Here is an 18,110-nt window from a genome sequence, read left to right on the forward strand (position 1 = left end):
ACGTTTTTTTTGTCTGGCAAAAATACATCGCGCCGCATCCGGCCAATGTGGCGCGATTTACAATGCATGCAGCAAAGCAAAAAGCAAAAGCCGCATCCAGCCGCCGCATGCGTTTTTTTCCACTGCGCATGCTCAGTAGCCTGCCGCAAGCAGCAAAAACCGGACGGGCCGCATGTAAAAAAACTTATGCAAAGGATGCGGTTTTGTCGCCGCATCCATTGGATAGGTTTTAGAGCCGGATTGGCCGGCTCTGCTAAAACCGGAGGTGTGAAAGCAGCCTAAGTGATTGTGGGGGTACAGCGCCTGAATCCCTTCGATCACCATGGCTAGCAAAAAAAAAAATGAAAAACACTTAAAAAATGTGAAAACGCAATAAAAAACAAGCTGCAGTTTTGTTTGCAGAAAATCTGTGCACAAATCTGTTACGTGGGCACATACCCTTCATGTGCGCACGTTGCGTACAGTTCACTGCAGAAATTTCTGCAGTGATCTGAAGAGCACATGTGCGCTTTAAATCGCTGCAGAAATGTCCATAGTGAAGCCGATTCCATGCGCTCTGCCTGCAGCTCCTCCCATAGACAGAGCAGGAGCTGCCGGAAAAGCGCACGGAAGAAGTGACATGTCACTTCTTTTTACGCAGCGCTTCGGCAGTAGCCGAAGCGCTGCGCTCTTAAACGCCACGTGCGCACGGCCCCTGCACAATCTCCATAGACTGTGCAGGGGACGCAGGACGCATGCAGTTACGCTGCGCTACAAAGCGCACCGTAACTGCATGTATTTGCGCAACGTGCGCACATAAGGATTTAGCTTTTTCTTTACATCCCAGACCGTTCCTTTATTGAGGCATATTAATATGGTGGTGATGGGATCGTATTGCTATCAATTTGTCACGTGTGATAATGACTCCGGGGTTGGGATCTGATGTGACACAACCTGAGCAGCAGATCTCATCAGTTCTATGTGTCAGTAAATGTGGGGTTTGTGTCAGTCCGCCCTGTAACAGAAAAGGTGGCGGATGTTGGTGAATCAGCCGCATCGTCTCCTCGATAATGCAGTATGTATGAGGCTGTAGAGTTGACACCGCATGTTATATAGCGGCGTGTTAGAAAGGCTCCTGTCGCACGGGTGGCTGAATTTCATGTTGCAATGGGTTTAATATTTCATTAGAAAATGTCTGCTGGGAATCAGGGGCTATCACACAGATTCAGCAGCGATTTCATGACATCATTCCTGCCGTTCATCCTGGTGAAATATTAATGAAGTCCCTTCGCTTCCAGCACGTCAATAGCGAATGATGCAAACAAGGATCCATTTGCTCCTCTCGCACACACTTAGCTGTGGCATTTAATTCCGCAGCCCATTCTCTCTCCTCGCCATATAAACAAACCACGTTTGCATTAGTTACGTGTGAAAGCAGGAAATGGCAGGAGGCGAGGAAGAGTGAAATCCCGGGCTGGAGGCGTCTGACTCTCACACGCTCACTACCGCAGTGCAGAGGGGGAGCGAATATCAGGGGGCTAGTGCGGCCTTTTTAATAGGAGCTTTTAATGTATTTAGGCTATGTGCGCACAGTGCGTTTTTCACGGCGTTTTTGCGCGTTTTTCGGGTGCGTTTTTGGCCTCAAAACTGCAGGACTTTGTTTCCCCAGCAAAGTCTGAGTTTTCATTTTTGCTGTCCGCACACATGTTTTTTTTTACCTGCGTTTTTGAGTTAAAAAAAAATGGACATGTCCGTTCTTTCCTGCGTTTTTCTGCGTTTTCCCCCCATGCAATGCATTGGAAAAACACAGCAAAACGCAGAGATCAAAAACGCAGCAAAACGCAGCCAAAAACGCACCAAATCGCGGCAAAAACGCATGCGTTTTTGATGCGTTTTTCCGACGCAGGTGCATTTTTGTGCGTTTTTAGCGGCCAAAAACGTACAAAAACGCAGCGTCAAAAAGACGCAGTGTGCGAACCTAGCCTTTAAAGGGAATCTGTCAACAGACTTGTACCATGTAATCTGAGAGCCACAAAATGTAGGGGCTGAGATCCTGATTGTAGTGATGAGTCACTTACTGGGCTGTGTGATCAGTAAAATCAGTGTTTATCAGTAGGAGATTACTACGGGACTGCATGTCTGATGCCTACTAGTCAATTGCTGTGTGCAACCACATCCCACCACTGATTAACAGATTTTGGCCGATAATACAACCACTGATTGGTAAACTTTTACCGATTGGTTATTTACATGTGTTTACCCAGGCAGACTAAAGCGAACAATATGCACTGAGTGATTTATACTAGATTGAGTTAAATTGTTAGATGAAACTGGATCCAGCGTTTGCTGCCCTGGAAGCAATGTCCCAGGACCGGTAGGACCTGTGATTGGATTCAGCGGTCATGTGATTTCATGCACCTTCTCAGTTTTTTCTGTTGCACTTACCCTCCCTTGGAACCCCCCCAACAATTCATACTGGAAAAACTAACCGACACTAGCATTTGGTATGACCAATAAAGTCCATGGGCGACTCAGATGGAATGTAAATGTATAGGAAACATGAGATGTATAGATCTGTCTAAGATGTTTTAGAGGGATAACCACTCCAGCGGTAGATGAGGGGTGCTTTGTTCAACTTCAGGACAGAAACGCGTTGACTAAAGCACCCATTATCTACCATTGGAGTTTTTATTCATCTACATTGGTGCAGACTGATCCATAAATCTCCTGGTTCCTATATATTTCCTTTCTGCCTTAGGGCTTGTGGACCGTGCAGCTTCTGTATATTACTTTCATACTGGTTGTGGGTCACACAACCCTACAAGGTGAGCATTCTTACTGTTACGTTTTTTTGGGGGTTTCTTTGTTGTGTAAGACCCTATTGCGCTTGTTTTGTCTACAGCATTGCTTAAGAAAAGAGTGTGTTCTCTAAAAGGAAATTATCTCGAATACATAGGCCCAGTGACAAATATATATAGGACATACTAATTCCTGAAACATATTAATTAGCAGGAAAATACTTGCTCCTGTCTTCGGTAAACCTAAGGTGGTCACTAGTACAAAGAACACTACAAGTCAACGAGCAATAATGTACCAGTAGCTTGTCGTGTGTGTGTGTGTGTGTGTGTGTGTATATGTACAGTATATACGATAGATGACTGATGTGTAACTTTTCTTTCCTTCCCTTTAGGGAGATCAGCCACAACTGGCTGACTTTATCCAACAGCAGCCTGGTGCCGGAGCTGTACTCTCTGCAGGAGGTGTAAGTTCAGTCGTCTTATTCTTCTGCATAATGGGCTGGGTGAGGAGGGTCCTCTGTACACCCAGGAGCAGGTTTATCGGGACGGTCCCAGGATCCAGGCTTGCTGCTAAGGCACTGATCACACTATTTTATAAAAATTGATACACATTCATGTACCGCTTACATAGCACCAACCTATTCAGCAGCACTTTACAATACAAATTATTATTTGTGTATATGGCTAAAATCTGAGCCAAGCAACTCTGCCTAAGGCTGGAGCCACACTTGTGTATGAACAATCCATCCGATTCTCATGCCGGAGAGAGAGACCATTTTTTTTCTCAGTTGTCATCCATGTGCTGTCCGTGTGCAATCTGTTTTTCCCCGCCGGTATTAGGCTGCTTTCTCACACCAGTTTTTTTTTTTTGCCGTCAGGCACAATCCGGTTTGTGCCTGATGGAACGGATCCATCGCAGATTGTGTAAAAACTGAAGCAACGGATCCAGCAAAAAACAGATTTTTTTTTTTTCATGCCGAGAGAGCCCCCATCATCACCGCACACACGCAGGCACTACCGCCTCAATCATCACCGCACACACGCAGGCACTACCGCCTCAATCACCGCACACACGCAGGCACTACGGCCCCCATCATCACCGCGCACACCCAGGCACTACGGCCCCCATCATCACTGCGCACACCCAGGCACTACGGCCCCCATCATCACCGCGCACACCCAGGCACTACGGCCCCCGTCATCACCGCGCACACCCAGGCACTACCTGAGTGATGTCACCGCTGACAGCACAACTCACTTCAGTTGCTGTGTGGAGCTATGGACTGCCATTAACTCCTTATTACCCCGATTGCCACTGCACCAGGGCAATTTGGGATGAGCTGGTGGGTAGAGTCCCGGGACTGTCGCATCTAATGGATGTGGCAATTCCGGGCGGCTGCTGGCTGATATTTTTACGACACAAGGATAAGGCTGCACATCAAAGCTAGATAATAGTATAATGCTATAAGCATACCGAAAAACATTGAAGCATACAATGAAAAATGCCACTTGCTAACTTTGAAAGTGTGAATAATGAAATGCATACCTGCTATGAATATTAGGAAAAAGGAGATATTTAGCAATCGCATTGATCAATGTAACTGAGCCCCAAAACCTCGTCAAGGTATATCTCTATATTGGGGTCCCTAGCTCTATGACCCTAACTGTGTGTCATCTCATTGCAATTAAAAACTGCTGTGGGTGGAGAGGGGTAACCAAGGATTGTCTTATATAGGAGATGGAAAAAACATGGCCGAAAGGGGCAGAGCTGTGTTCACATTCAGAAAAAAACTTCAAAATACTAAATAGGATAACTGAAGTGAGCACTAATATATATATATATATATATATATTATGAGTGCAAGCCAAAAAAATACATAGTACATAAGGATAAGATATACCTTGAGTTTTTAATTGCAATGAGATGACACACAGTTAGGGTCACAGAGCTAGGGACCCCAATATAGAGATATACCTTGACGAGGTTTTGGGGCTCAGTTACATTGATCAATGCGATTGCTAAATATCTCCTTTTTCCTAATATTCATGGCAGGTATGCAATTCATTATTCACATGTTAAAGTTAGCAAGTGGCATTTTTCATTGTATGCTTCAATGTTTTTCGGTATGCTTATAGCATTATACTATTATCTAGCTTTGATGTGCAGCCTTATCCTTGATAAACTGATGTGTGAAAACAGCCTTAGTCATTTACAGGACCATTTACAGTGTTCTCTGCTACATGGTAGAATTGTATCCATAAAATCGGATGTCACTAGGATGGTCCGTGTGCTGTCCGTGTGACATCCTTTTTTTTTTTTTTTCTCTCACAACCATAGACTTGCGTTGGCGAGTCTCGTGCGAGATACCCTTGCAATTGCAGCACGCTGCAAGTTGTTTTTTTTTTTTTTCTTTTCCTCAGTCCGATTGGAGCTTAGAAAAAAATGCCTCATTGATTAACATTGGTTCGAGGCCAATGCGAGTTTTTCTCACGTTGCACTCGTGCGAGTCATACGCAAGTGTGACTCCAGCCTAATACTAAAGGTGGTGTCCAGCGCCCATACGCACCCCTTATAGTCTGCAATATGCCTGCACACGTCTTTAGAAAACCTTCACCGATTGTGAAAGGTAAAACACTTCTATATAACGGGGATGTTACAGCTCACCTCTTCCACCTTGCTGTAAAATGTCCTTTAGGGCTCTTTCAAACGTGCGTACAACATAGCCCTTACAGACCAGAATTCAGACTGGCCATGGCTCTCCTGACCAAAGAGTGACTGCTTCATATATTTCTATGACGCTGTTACGCTCGGTCAGGACACTTTTAGCCAGTTTGTTGCATTGCATTTTGGGCATGGCCTGCTACGGTTCTCTCTTGTGCCGATCCTGACTGTTTCATAGAATTACATGAAGCTATCACGCTCTGGTCAGGGAGAGCCGCGGCTGGTCCGTGCCCTCTGGTCCGTGCCCTCTGGTCCGTGCCCTCTGGTCCGTGCCCTCTGGTCCGTGCCCTCTGGTCCGTGCCCTCTGGTCCGTGCGCTCTGGTCCGTGCGCTCTGGTCCGTGCGCTCTGGTCCGTGCGCTCTGGTCCCTTAGAACTAGATCACTCTTCAACACCATGAAGTAGGGTAAAAGACCGTTTATTGGTAATGTTCATGTGGCTACTGAATAAACATAGTACAAGTCTATTATTGGGCTCGGTAGTAAACAAACTCTTCCCCCCCCCCCCCCCCCAAACACAAAATAGGTTATTTTTTGATGACATATTGCCTGTTAGTAGCTCATGTATTATAAATATAATTGTGATCTATCCATTAATTTTCTTATTTATGCCACCCTCGTTACAACATCTTTATATTTTTCTCTACATTGTTTCCACCTCAGGAAAATGAATTACAACGAGTTAACTGCAATTCCTCACTTGGGAGAACCGACCTCTAACATCACGCTCCTCTCCTTGTAAGTATACCGTAGACATATATTTTGTAATACCTGGAATAACAGGAATAATGTGGGTTTACATTTGTACACTTTGCCCTTAAATTCACAACAGGAAAATTGTAGCTGTGTGAATGGGCTTTCGAGGCTTTTTTCTTTTTTTTTTTTTTTTTCTTTTTCTTCAATATATAATTACCCTGTAAGAGGCTGATTTAATGCACCACTATAGCGTTTTGTTTTTTTGTTTTTTTTTATGTGAGTCTATGGAAAATGGATCCGTTACCTTATTGCTATTTATTTTCCATATGAAACTGATCCAGTAAATAAAAAAAACAGATCTTTTTACAAATGAAAGAAAACCAGATCCCTAAATAAGCAGTTAGGGCATCCGTCTTCTACAGACTTTTATGTGAGAAAAAAAACACGATTCCTGCAAAAATCAGTTTTTTCAAAACAGACAGTTTTTTTGCCAACAGATCTGTGCGCTCTCCGTTCTAGCGGATGATGAGTGGGTAGACAGATGCGACTTTTTAAATATCCGCTTTATATAAGGTTGGCAGTCATGTATATTTAATTGACTTGTGTTTTTAATATAATTTCCTCCCCCCCCACCAACAGGGTACATAATAAAATTTCTGAATTGAATGGAGATTTGCTTCAGCAGTATCTTTCACTGGAAACCTTGGACCTAAGCTCCAATCTCCTTACTGAAATCAAAAACACATTTTTCCCACGGATTCCTCTGAAGCATTTGTAAGTGATTTTGGATTTTATTTCATTTTGTAATATTTTATTGCGCTAAATGTTTCGCTATTGTATTGATTTTTTTAATTCTTACGAATTTTTTCCTAGCATTAAGTTAATGAACAAAAGCGATAACACGCGCTATGAAACGGTTTACCACCATACAGGTTGATATAATGTTGCCACTTAAAAACATCTTAATATTTTGACGTTCTTGTCTAATTTGAAAATGTCAATCTTGAAGAAATAAAATAATTCTTGATGGTTTTAGTCATCTTTTAAGCTAGACATTACAAAATGAGACAGAAAAAGCGCTTCAGCAGCCCTTTACTTTTTCCCTGCCGATATTCACTGTGGAAGCCAATAGAGTACCTTTACATCGAATATTGTGAAGGGGTTGGAGGGCACCTATATAAATGCCATCCAATCTGCAGGCACCATGTTATAGAGAAAGGGGTGCTGAGTATGGTGAGATAACGTTTCAGAGAAAAGATTCAGTATAACCTGTGCCCTCTATTTCTGGGATTTATTTATTTTTGTAACTGGTGGGCGGGGCTATCAATGATTGACAGCTTTATTTCTCTGCATGCTGAGATAACTGTCAGTCATTAATCGGACCGCCCACTGGACAGGAAATCCCAGAAATAGAGGGCACAGGTTATACAGAATCTTTTCTCTGAATACATTATCCCTATACTCTGCTCCCCTGCTCTATTAAATGGTGCCTGCAGAGACAGAGAAGATGGCATTTTCATGCTGACAGGTTCTCGTTAAAGGGAATCTCTCACCAGGGTTTTGCTCCCCCATGTAAGAGCAGCATAATGTCGGGGCAGAGATTCTGATTCCAATGATGTGTCACTTATGAGCTGTTTGCTGTCATTTTGATAAAATCAATGTTTTCTCTGCTGCAGATCTGGCAGTGATACAGAGCTCATGAATATGCTGGACTACCTGGCAGCACACCAAGTAGTCCTCTGATGATCTATTGCTGATTAAACAGTGATTTTATCAACACTACACTCAGCAGCCCAGTAAGTGACACATCACTGGAATCAGGATCTCAGCCCTACGTTGTAGGGCAGAGATCCTGATTCCCTTTATAAGGGAGTGACCAGTGTGACCTGGCACATTGTGGTCATATTGCTGTTTTGCTTCAGTTTTGCAGATACTGTACAGTGATAGCAGAATGTTAATACACGGAGGCAGCAGGCTTGTGGATCACACTGCATTCCCTGATGTTTTGGTAACATTGCCTGAGAATGATAACTTACTGTTGGTAAATTAGGAAAAAGAGGAGGTCTGCAATTTAAGAGCAAAGCTTTAAAGAAGCAGGCTCGTGGAGAACCCCTTTTAGGCTCTGTGCGCACTGGGAAATGAAATTTCCATGAGAAAATTCCGCATGCTCTCAAAGATTACCGCACCCGCGGTAAAAAACCGCGGGAAACCGCACCCGAAAACCGCATGCGGTTTGCCGCGGTTTGCTGCGGTTTTACCGCGGTATTATTCGCGGTATTGCCGCGGTTTTGCCGCGTGCGGGTTGGGATGTGCTTTATTGCATTCAATGCAATAAAGCACATTGAAAAAAAAAAAAAAGTCATTTAATTCTGAGATGATAGATAGATAAAGAGACAGAAGAATAGATAGAGGGATAGATAGAAGGATAGATAGATGACAGATCGCTGCATTTCCCACGGTCGGCAGTGAGTTCACATTACCGGCCGTGGGAAATGACCGGTAATTACCTCTGCTGTCTGCTGCATTCAGCCTGTGTCTGTGACAGTCGCGGCTGGATGTCAGCAGTGCAGGACGCAGGAGCCGGAGCTGTGGATTATGCCGGAGCTGTGTGGATTACGCCGGAGCTTTGTTTGGGGGGGGGGGTTAATAAAATGGTGAACGAGGCTTGTTGGTTTTATTTAAAATAAAGGATTTTTCGGTGTCTGTGTTTTTTTCACTTTACTTACGGGTTGATCATGTCAGCTGTCACATAGACGCTGCCATGATCAAGCCTGGGGTTAATGGCGGTGGTCCCCCATCACCATTAACCCCTTGTTATATTACCCTGACCGCCACTGCTACACGGCGGCAGGAAGAGCCGAGGACACTCCCGGTGCTGCCGCATAATGGATGCGACAGTGCCGGGGCAGCTGCGGCTGATATTCTCGGCTGCCGGAGGGGGAGTGAGGCGGGGGACATTACCCCTGCCCCTCTCCCTCCCCAGCCTGAGAATACCGGGCCGCCGCTGTGTGCTTACCTCGGCTGGAAGGTAAATATGCAGTGGAGCCCACGTTCTTTTTTTTTTTTTTTTTTTTTTTTTTTTTATTATATATTTCCGTTTTCTTTCTATGTGTGTTCTATGTCTGTGATGTGTGTCTGTGATGTCTGTGTCTGTGATGTGTGTGTTTACTCTCTGCTTTGCTTCCTCTTCCTGTAATGACATCACTTCCCTGCAAAACCGCAGACAGGCGATGTACATTACCGGAGGTAAACCGCGAAATACCGCAGGGAATAACGCAGGAAAACGCAGTGAACCGCACAGAATTTGCTGCCTGCATTATTCCCTGCGGGATTTCATGATTAACATTGGAGTCAATGGAGTGAAATCCCGCAGCGATGTGCGGAAAAGAAGTGACATGCACTTGTTTTTGCTGCGGGATTCCCGCAGCAAAACATGCAGCTGTCAAATTCCGCCCAGTGCGCACAGGATTTTTTTTCTCCATAGGATTTGCTGGTGATTCACTGCAGAGATGTTATGAACATTTTCTGCAGCGAAACATGCAGCAAATCCGCGAAAAATCCGCGGCAAAATCCGGTAAGTGCGCACATAGCCTAAGAATGCAGACTGGCACTTGCTGGAAGGCATTTTACATTGTTTTTACCAGACTAGACATTTTAGTACAGCCGTGAGTAAGCTGTTCAAAAATGTAACAAACGTAGAACTTAACAAGCAATCAGCCAATTATTTTATCATTAAAGTCATGCTGGTCCGTGCAGTCAAAAAGGGCCAGCAACAAGGCTTAATGGGCTACGTGTGATCAACCAGCCACAAAAACTGTCTGGAAATGAATCTCCGCTGATTAGGCCTCATCCAGATTGTGATTTGTAGTCCGCAGCCAGACCGGGTGGAGACCAGTCCAGGATCAGGTTTCTGTTTCACAAGATCTCATGCCGAGTCTCTTCTGACTGATTTTGCAGTTTAGCGTGGCTTTTTATTGCTTGAGCAGAAATGAACTGACCCATTGGAATAGCTAAATTCTGATTGCCTGACTTCTATTTATTCAGTGCACAATCTGTTTCTGTACAGTTGTGATTATGCTGTGTGCTTATAACTCCGATTCCAGCCTAATCAGGCAATGTAGGTGCTTGTTCCTCTCCGGCTGCGTCACTGAGCCATATGTGGGTACTGTGCAGAGTTCATACAGCTTTACAGAAGGATCATTAATCATGTTAGTCTATGAAGAAAGAGAATTCAGTGTTCCTCATCTTCTTTTCCCATAGAAGTAACAAGGCTGTCGCACCCTGAGAAATTTGGGCTCTCTCTGAGGTCCTTCATGACCGGCATTTTTCTCCCAATCACTTTATTTTCTAAACAAGGTGTTTTTGAACAAAGGAGGTGTTTTTGACAGTATATGATTGACCACATCTCTGCTTGCGCACATAGCCTTACCAAGGCAACTTTGGCATGCTGCATTTCTTTTTTTATCTGTTTCTTCCTCAGACAGACTCAGCCCAAGCAAAAAAAAAATCTGGCTTGTGCATTGTCTCATACAGTAGAATGAGGCTACTTTCACACTTGTGTTCAGCGCAGTCCGTCACTATGGAGAATAGCGCAGTCCATTAACGCACTGCGCTATTCTCCATAGACTTGTATGGACGACGAACTGTAATGCAAGTGTCAGCGTTGCATCCGCTGGACGACACAGCGTCGGGCGGATGGAACGCTGCATGTAACGTTTTTTTCAGCGGCGGAAACCTTTATTTTTCACTGCGCATGCTCCTTTTTTTTAATCACAAACTTTATTTTATTTCTCGGTGGCCAAATGTTCAGCTGAGCTCTGCCGCCGGCATGTCTGGGCACTGAGCTGAGCGCTCGGCCGCCGGCATGTCGGGGCACTGAGCTGAGCGCTCGGCCGCCGGCATGTCGGGGCACTGAGCTGAGCGCTCGGCCGCCGGCATGTCGGGGCACTGAGCTGAGCGCTCGGCCGCCGGCATGTCGGGGCACTGAGCTGAGCGCTCGGCCGTCGGCATGTCGGGGCACTGAGCTGAGCGCTCGGCCGCCGGCATGTCGGGGCACTGAGCTGAGCGCTCGGCCGTCGGCTATTAAGAGCGATCAGCTGATCGTTCACTATAGTCGGCTGCCGGTACTGTAAAGAAGAAAAAAATAACGCTTTCCGTTATTTTGTATGATCCGTAGCATTGCGTTGTGCCACTATATGCATCCGCAACGCAATGCTACGGAAGCCATCCAACGCAAGTGTGAAAATAGCCTAACATTGGTCCGAGCGTGATCCGATGTTTTGTTGGATCGCACTTGGACCACAAATACGGTCATCAGCTGATCTTAAAAAGGTAGATCTTTAGACAGTATAGAGAGAACTATATTGTTAACCAGTCATTAAACAGGAGGTGTCTCTGGCTATCCCAAACTCCCCCAGACTAATAGCACTGCTGTAGATAATATATTAATGGCGCTTGTTAAGTGAATAAATTCCATAGCTCTTTACAAGGTGTAGTCACTGATCATCGCTCAATTCTAATAGAGCTTGGCTAAAAAGCAGCTAGAACTGCGGAACATTGGAAATAACCGGTAATGCATTGTGCCAAGAAACTTTCCAAACATTTTTTAAAGTCATTGGTGAATAGTTGATTTTAAGGGAAACTCTTAGGCAGGGGCCACACGGGGCACTAGTGCGATGCTCGCATGACACTCTGCTCGCGCTGGCAGCACAGCAGGAGCTGTGTGTCATGCTAGTATCCCTACGTCTGAGGGCCGACTGTGCGTGCGGACCTCAGCTACGGAGGGGCGGGCCGGCGCTGAGGAGGGAAGGGAGGAATTTCTCTCCCTCTCACCTCCATAGCCGGCTATTGCAAATCTCGCTCTGCACATGCGGTACACCGGTGTACCGCGAGTGCAGTGCGATTTTTCTCTCGCCCCATTCACTTGAATGGGGCGAGAGAAAAGAGTCTCGCATTACAATCGCAGCATGCTGCGATTGTTTTCTCGGTCCCATTAGGGCTGAGAAAATAATCGCTCATGTGCGCTGACACACAGGCTAAAATTGGTCCGAGTGGATTGCGATGTTTTATCGCACTCCACTTGCACTGATTTTCTCAGCGTGTGGCTTAGGCCTTAAGGAAAGAAAAAAAACCCCTTTTAACCTCTTCACAACACATGGCGTACTGGGTACATCATGGATCGCGTGAGGTTAATCCCCACCGCCTGACGCGGCAATCGACAGCGATCCCTGCACATGTCAGCTGACTTGAACAGCTGACATGTGCGGCTATCAAGCACGAGTGGATCCGCTCTCTACTCGTGCCTGTTAACCCCTTACAGCGCGCTGTGAAAATGTGACAGCGAGATGAAACAGTGCGCCGCAGTAAGCATTCACTTACCCGGCGCCATCGGAATTCACTTGACGGGATCACATGGACCCGATGGTTGTCATAGCAGCAAAAGGTCATGTGATGACTCCTGGAGCTATCATGAGTCACTTCCTCTTACACCCCGCAGACTGCCCTGTGTAATAGAAAAGCTGCCTTTCTGCAGATCTCAGCTGTGTAACTGATCTGAATAAATGGAAGAGCGATCAGACAACTGATCCTTATAGTCCCCTAGAGAGACTAGTAAAATAAAAAAAAAACAAGTTCAAATCACCCCCCATTCGCCCCATTAAAAATTAAAGGGTTAAAAAAAATAAATATGCACAAATTTGGTATTGCCGCGTTCAGAAACACCCGATCTATCAAAATATAAAATCAATTAACCGGAATGGTTTTTTGATCTTTGCATAATTTGCGCAAGATGCGATAACAGTTGATCAAAATGTAACATCTGTGCAAAAATTGTGCCATTAAGAACGTCAGCTCGAGACGCAAAAAATAAGCTGTCACTGAGCCATAGATCTTGAAAAATGAGAACGCTACGGATCGTGGAAAATGACGCAAAAAGTGCGCTTTTTTTAGACAAACTTGTGTATTTTTTCATTTCCCTTAGATAAAAGTAAACCTATACATGTATGGTGTCTACGAACTAGTACCGACCTGAGGCATCATACCCACACATCAGTTTTACCATATAGTGAACACTGTGAATAAAGTATCCCAAAAACAATCAGGCAGTCGCACTTTTTTTGCAATTTTTTTTCACACTTGGAATTTTTTTTGCTGTTTTCGAGTACATTATATGGTAAAAATCATGGTTTCATTCAAAAGTACAACAAGCCCTCATATGGAAAGATTAACGGAAAAATAAAGTTACGTGTCTCGGAAGAAGGGGAGAAAAAAAAAATGGAAAATGGAAAATCGCCCGGGAGTGAAGGGGTTAACCTGCAGACATAGCGTTAATCTGCAGGTTAATAGTGTTTTGATGAATGATGAGCGAGTTTCGAAATACTCGGATTCGCGGTACTCGTTAAATGATCATTCTTCCCCCTGGCAGCCTCAAACTTTGTCACCCCTCTTTATAGTGAGCAGCGGCTGTAAGCAAGCCCTAGTACTGATTGACAGCCGGCTTCAGCATTGCATCTGTACAGATCCAGCTGTCGATCAGTCCCGGGGCCCGGTTATAGCTGCCTCTCTCTAAGTACTGGGAGCCCCACTTCTGGGAGGTAATTATCTTTATTCCTCCCGGCAGTCTCGGACTCTGTCATAGGGCTTTGTCCGGCCCGGCTTCAGTCACCACACTGAGCGGTGGTTGTAACCAAGCCCCAGCACTGATTGACATCTGGCCTCAGCATTGACAGCCGGATCTGTACTGATGCAATCAGTGCCGGGGCTCGCTTACAGCCTCCGCTCATTATATACACAGTGTGGTGACTGAAACCGCACTGGATTAACCCCAATGACTGAAAGCCTGAGGCTGCTGGGAGAAGTAAAGATTATTTCCCCTGCCAGCGGGACTCTAAATGCGGCTTCTGGGCAAGTTTATAATGCTATTAACCTCCAGATTAACCCTGTATCTGCAGATTAATAGCTTTTTTTATATGACCGTTTCCTTTTAAATATTTGAATGTATTTTTTTTTTTTTCTTCAATTCTTTTCTATAATAGTTGTGTAAATAGACCCAAGCTAACTTATCTTTTCCTTCCACCTAGAAACCTGAGCAACAATAGAATTACAACCTTGGAAGCTGGTTCTTTTGACAATTTATCTGGATCATTAATAGTTTTGAAACTGAACCGGAACAAGATCAGTGTGATTCAGCCGAAAAGCCTGAAACTCCCAAATCTGCAACACCTGTAAGTGCAATGTGACGAGATCTAGGGGCGATAGTGGCGTTCCTTCCATTGGGAGGCTAACTGTGATGGCAAAGAAAGAACGTTGGTCTCATACACATTAGACTAATGTTGGCCAAAGCCACCAATATTCACAGGTTCAGCCAATACTAAAGGCCACGTCTCACTAAGCGACATCGCTGCTGAGTCACGTTTTTTGTGACGCAACAGCGATCTTGCTAGCGATGTCGCTGTGTGTGACATCCAGCAACGATCTGGCTCTTGCTGTGAGGTCGCCAGTCGTTGCTGAATGTCTGGGACCATTTTTTTGTCATTGCTCTCCCGCTGTGAAGCACACATCGCTGTGTGTGACAGCGAGAGAGCAACGATCTGAATGTGCAGGGAGCCGGCTTCTGTGGACGCTGGTAACCAAGGTACACATCTGGTAACCAAGCAAAGCTCTTTGCTTGGTTACCCGATATTTACCTTGGTTACCAGCGTCCACAGCTTCTAGAAGCCGGCTCCCTGCACACATTGCCAAGGTACACATCGGGTAACAATAAGCAAAGCGCTTTGCTTAGTAACCCGATGTGTACTATGGTTACCAAGCACTGCGTCGTTACACGGGTCGCTTGTGGCTGATCTCTGATCGCTGAGGAGATCTGCCTGTGTGACAGCTCACCAGCGACCATGTAGCGACGCTCCAGCGATCCCTGCCAGGTCAGATCGCTGGTGGGATTGCTGGAGCGTCGCTAAGTGTGACTGTACCTTAATGTGTGTGTTCTCCCAGAGCTAAACTCCCAACAGATGTGGACTGCTCTTTCATAGACCACACAAGAGCTTGTTAGGAGTGCTCCTGTGTATGGGAGAGATGGCTCTTGGCCGACGATCGGCTGAAACCGCATTCAACCAACAGCCATCTAATGTGTACAGCTGGCTTTACTGCCCAGTGATCTTTTGCGCTCAGGGAAGAATACTGTGAGCTTCATTGATGCTTATTACATGATTTCTGATAATTGCATAACATTATATTATTGCCAGGAAGATGCCAGAGTTGTTGTATTGTAAGTTTAGAAAAAAAAACAATCCCCAAAAGCTCTTATGGCCCTATGGGGGGACACACAAGGAGAAAAAAGTCATTATTTGGAATACCAAAATGGCTCTATCTTGGCAATGAAGTGGTGAATCTATTGGTTGTGAATGGGGGCCAGATGTAGACCTCTCAGGATGATTGTTGGCTGGGATATGTCATGATCTGTGTTCATTATTACCAAGATGGAATAGTTGCTTCATCTGATTATTCTTTTTAATGCAGAGCTAATTTTATGTTTATCTTTTTTATCCTTCATTGCCAGTGAATTGAGGCGTAATCGCATCCAGGTTGTGGAGAGTCTGACGTTTCAAGGCCTGGAGTTGCTAAAATCTTTAAAAATGCAAAGAAACGGAATTAGCAAACTAATGGATGGAGCGTTTTTTGGATTGGACAACATGGAGCAGCTGTAAGTGGCTTATGCCCAATTCTCCATTCAGCAGAAATTCTGAATGTTGCTCCCCAAGGCCACTTTCTGGTGTCTTTTGGAGCTTCTTTCAGGGCATGCTGTGAATATCGGCGTAATCTGTATACTCTTCTGTGTCAGTCCATGCAGAATTCACCTTTTGGAATGCTAATGGTTAAATGCACTGCTCTTCTGCACATTATCTTCATATGTTATTAGTCTGACCCGATCATTAGACCTGTCGTAACCAGACTTACTTATGTTAGTAGCATAATTTCTCCTGTTTCCAGACACTTCATTATAAGTCATGTCTAGCTTGCGTGTCTCCCTCCCTTTGCTTTGTCTTAGTCCGTTACTTGTTTACATCACACTGAGACATTACTATGGGCTTATAATGCTGCCATATCGTATGTAGTACCATAATACCATGTAAAAGCATTTTTCAACATGGCACAGCCTCCCATTGAACAAAGCTAGCTTGTACTTATTCGGGAGCCCACTAGTAACACAAGGAGGTAGTGCAGTATAAAACCTTGTGGAAGATGCATATTACAGTATATCTATTGTGCCCACATTTACTTTCATTGTTTTGTACCTTTGGTTTGCAAGTTGACTGGTGGCCATATTTCCACACTTGCAGGCTATGATACCCGCTCCCTACTCATTGACCAGGGTTCCCTAAACCCCAGTCCTCAGGGCCCCCAACATATCACGTTTTCAGGATTTCCTTAGCATTGCGCATGTGATGGAATCCATGTCAAGACATCAGAAACTGCCACGTTTTCTCTCACCTGTGCAATACAAAGGAAATCCTGAGAACATGACCTGTTGGTGGCCTTGAGGACTGGAGATAAGGAAACTGTTGTAGACAATGGAGGACAGAGGCCACATTATGCAGCAGGGTATCTCCATTGTCAGTGAAGACGTAGGGGCAGTGCAGTGATTTGCCCTCCAGTGCACCTGGAGCCGTGTATCTGCTCAATGATCTAGTGGATTTTATGGTTATGGGTGTTTATTACATTTTATACTACTCTATACCTCTGTGCTGGGATAGTTGTTCTTTACTACCACTGCTTTGAAAAGTAATAGAACAGACATGTGATTCTTTCTGTGCTTAGTATGTCCAGTCGGCAGTCCGATTCTGGGGTTCACAGCCTTCCCTGTGTGATGGCCACAAAGTAGAACCGCCCACCGGACTCCTAGGAGCAGAGTAACAGGCTGAATGTTTGTTTTTCACCAAATCTGTCGATGTGCTCAGTTCTGTATCCCATAGCTCGGACTACATGTGTGAAATCTCCTTATTTAGGTTGCTTTAGGCCTTGTGCACACGCTGCGGTTTTTGTGCTTTTTTTTTTTTGGGGTGCAGTTTTGGTTCCAAAACTGCATGCATGTCCTTCCCCAACAAAGTCTCTGAGATTTCACGGCGCAAAAATGCCGTGAAAAACGCACTGTGCGCACATAGCCATATCTCCTCCAGTCTTTCATTACTACACAGGGCTACCTAATCATGCCATCCATCCTTCTGTTTGCAGACTGGCAGGATAGTATCTTCCTTTGTTTCAGTATGGCAATTAAGCATGCTGTGTTGAACCTTTTTTATCTTGTGTATTTGACCATCTAGCATTGGAGCTTTTGTTACATTGTCAGATTGACTGCATTAAATAAGGGGTACTTCTCAAATAGCGAGATCGCTGCTGAGTCACAGTTTTTGTGACGCACCAGTGACCTCATTAGCGATCTCTCTGTCTGTGACACTGAGCAGCGATCTGGCCCCTGCTGTGAAATCGCTGCACGTTACACACAGTGTTGGTTCATTTTTTGGACGTTACTCTCCCGCTGTGAAGCACACATCACTGTGACAGCGAGAGAGCAATGATCTGAAAGTGCAGGGAGCCGGCTTCTGGCAGCCTGCGGTAAGCTCTAACCAAGGTAAATATCGGGTAACCAAGCGAAGCCCTTTGCTTGGTTACCTGATAGTTACCTTGGTTACTAGCGTACGCCGCTCTCAGGCTGCCAGTTGCAGCTCCCTCCTCCTTGCACACGTAGCCAGTGTACACATCTGGTAAATAAGCAAAGTGCTTTGCTTATTAACCCGATGTGTACTGTGGCTAGGAGTGCAGGGAGCCAGCGCTAAGCGGTGTGCGCTGGTAACCAAGGTAAATATCGGGTAACCAAGGGAAGTGCTTTGCTTGGTTACCCGATATTTTCCTTAGGCACCAAGCGC

The 18,110-nt window shown here is 45.1% G+C and overlaps 1 protein-coding gene across 1 annotated transcript in view; it reads left to right on the top strand.

The window, feature by feature from the left end:
- Positions 1-18,110, top strand: part of LRIG2 (leucine rich repeats and immunoglobulin like domains 2) — a 140,660-nt gene that overhangs the window by 42,291 nt on the left and 80,259 nt on the right. The window contains exons 2-6 of the mRNA XM_075335592.1: positions 3,170-3,241; positions 6,160-6,234; positions 6,832-6,966; positions 14,271-14,414; positions 15,746-15,889. Coding sequence (XP_075191707.1) covers positions 3,170-3,241; positions 6,160-6,234; positions 6,832-6,966; positions 14,271-14,414; positions 15,746-15,889 — 570 coding nt within the window. The remainder of the gene's footprint in view (positions 1-3,169; positions 3,242-6,159; positions 6,235-6,831; positions 6,967-14,270; positions 14,415-15,745; positions 15,890-18,110) is intronic.

This window comes from Anomaloglossus baeobatrachus, chromosome 2 (genome assembly GCF_048569485.1).
Source record: "Anomaloglossus baeobatrachus isolate aAnoBae1 chromosome 2, aAnoBae1.hap1, whole genome shotgun sequence".
Lineage (NCBI taxonomy): Eukaryota > Metazoa > Chordata > Amphibia > Anura > Aromobatidae > Anomaloglossus > Anomaloglossus baeobatrachus.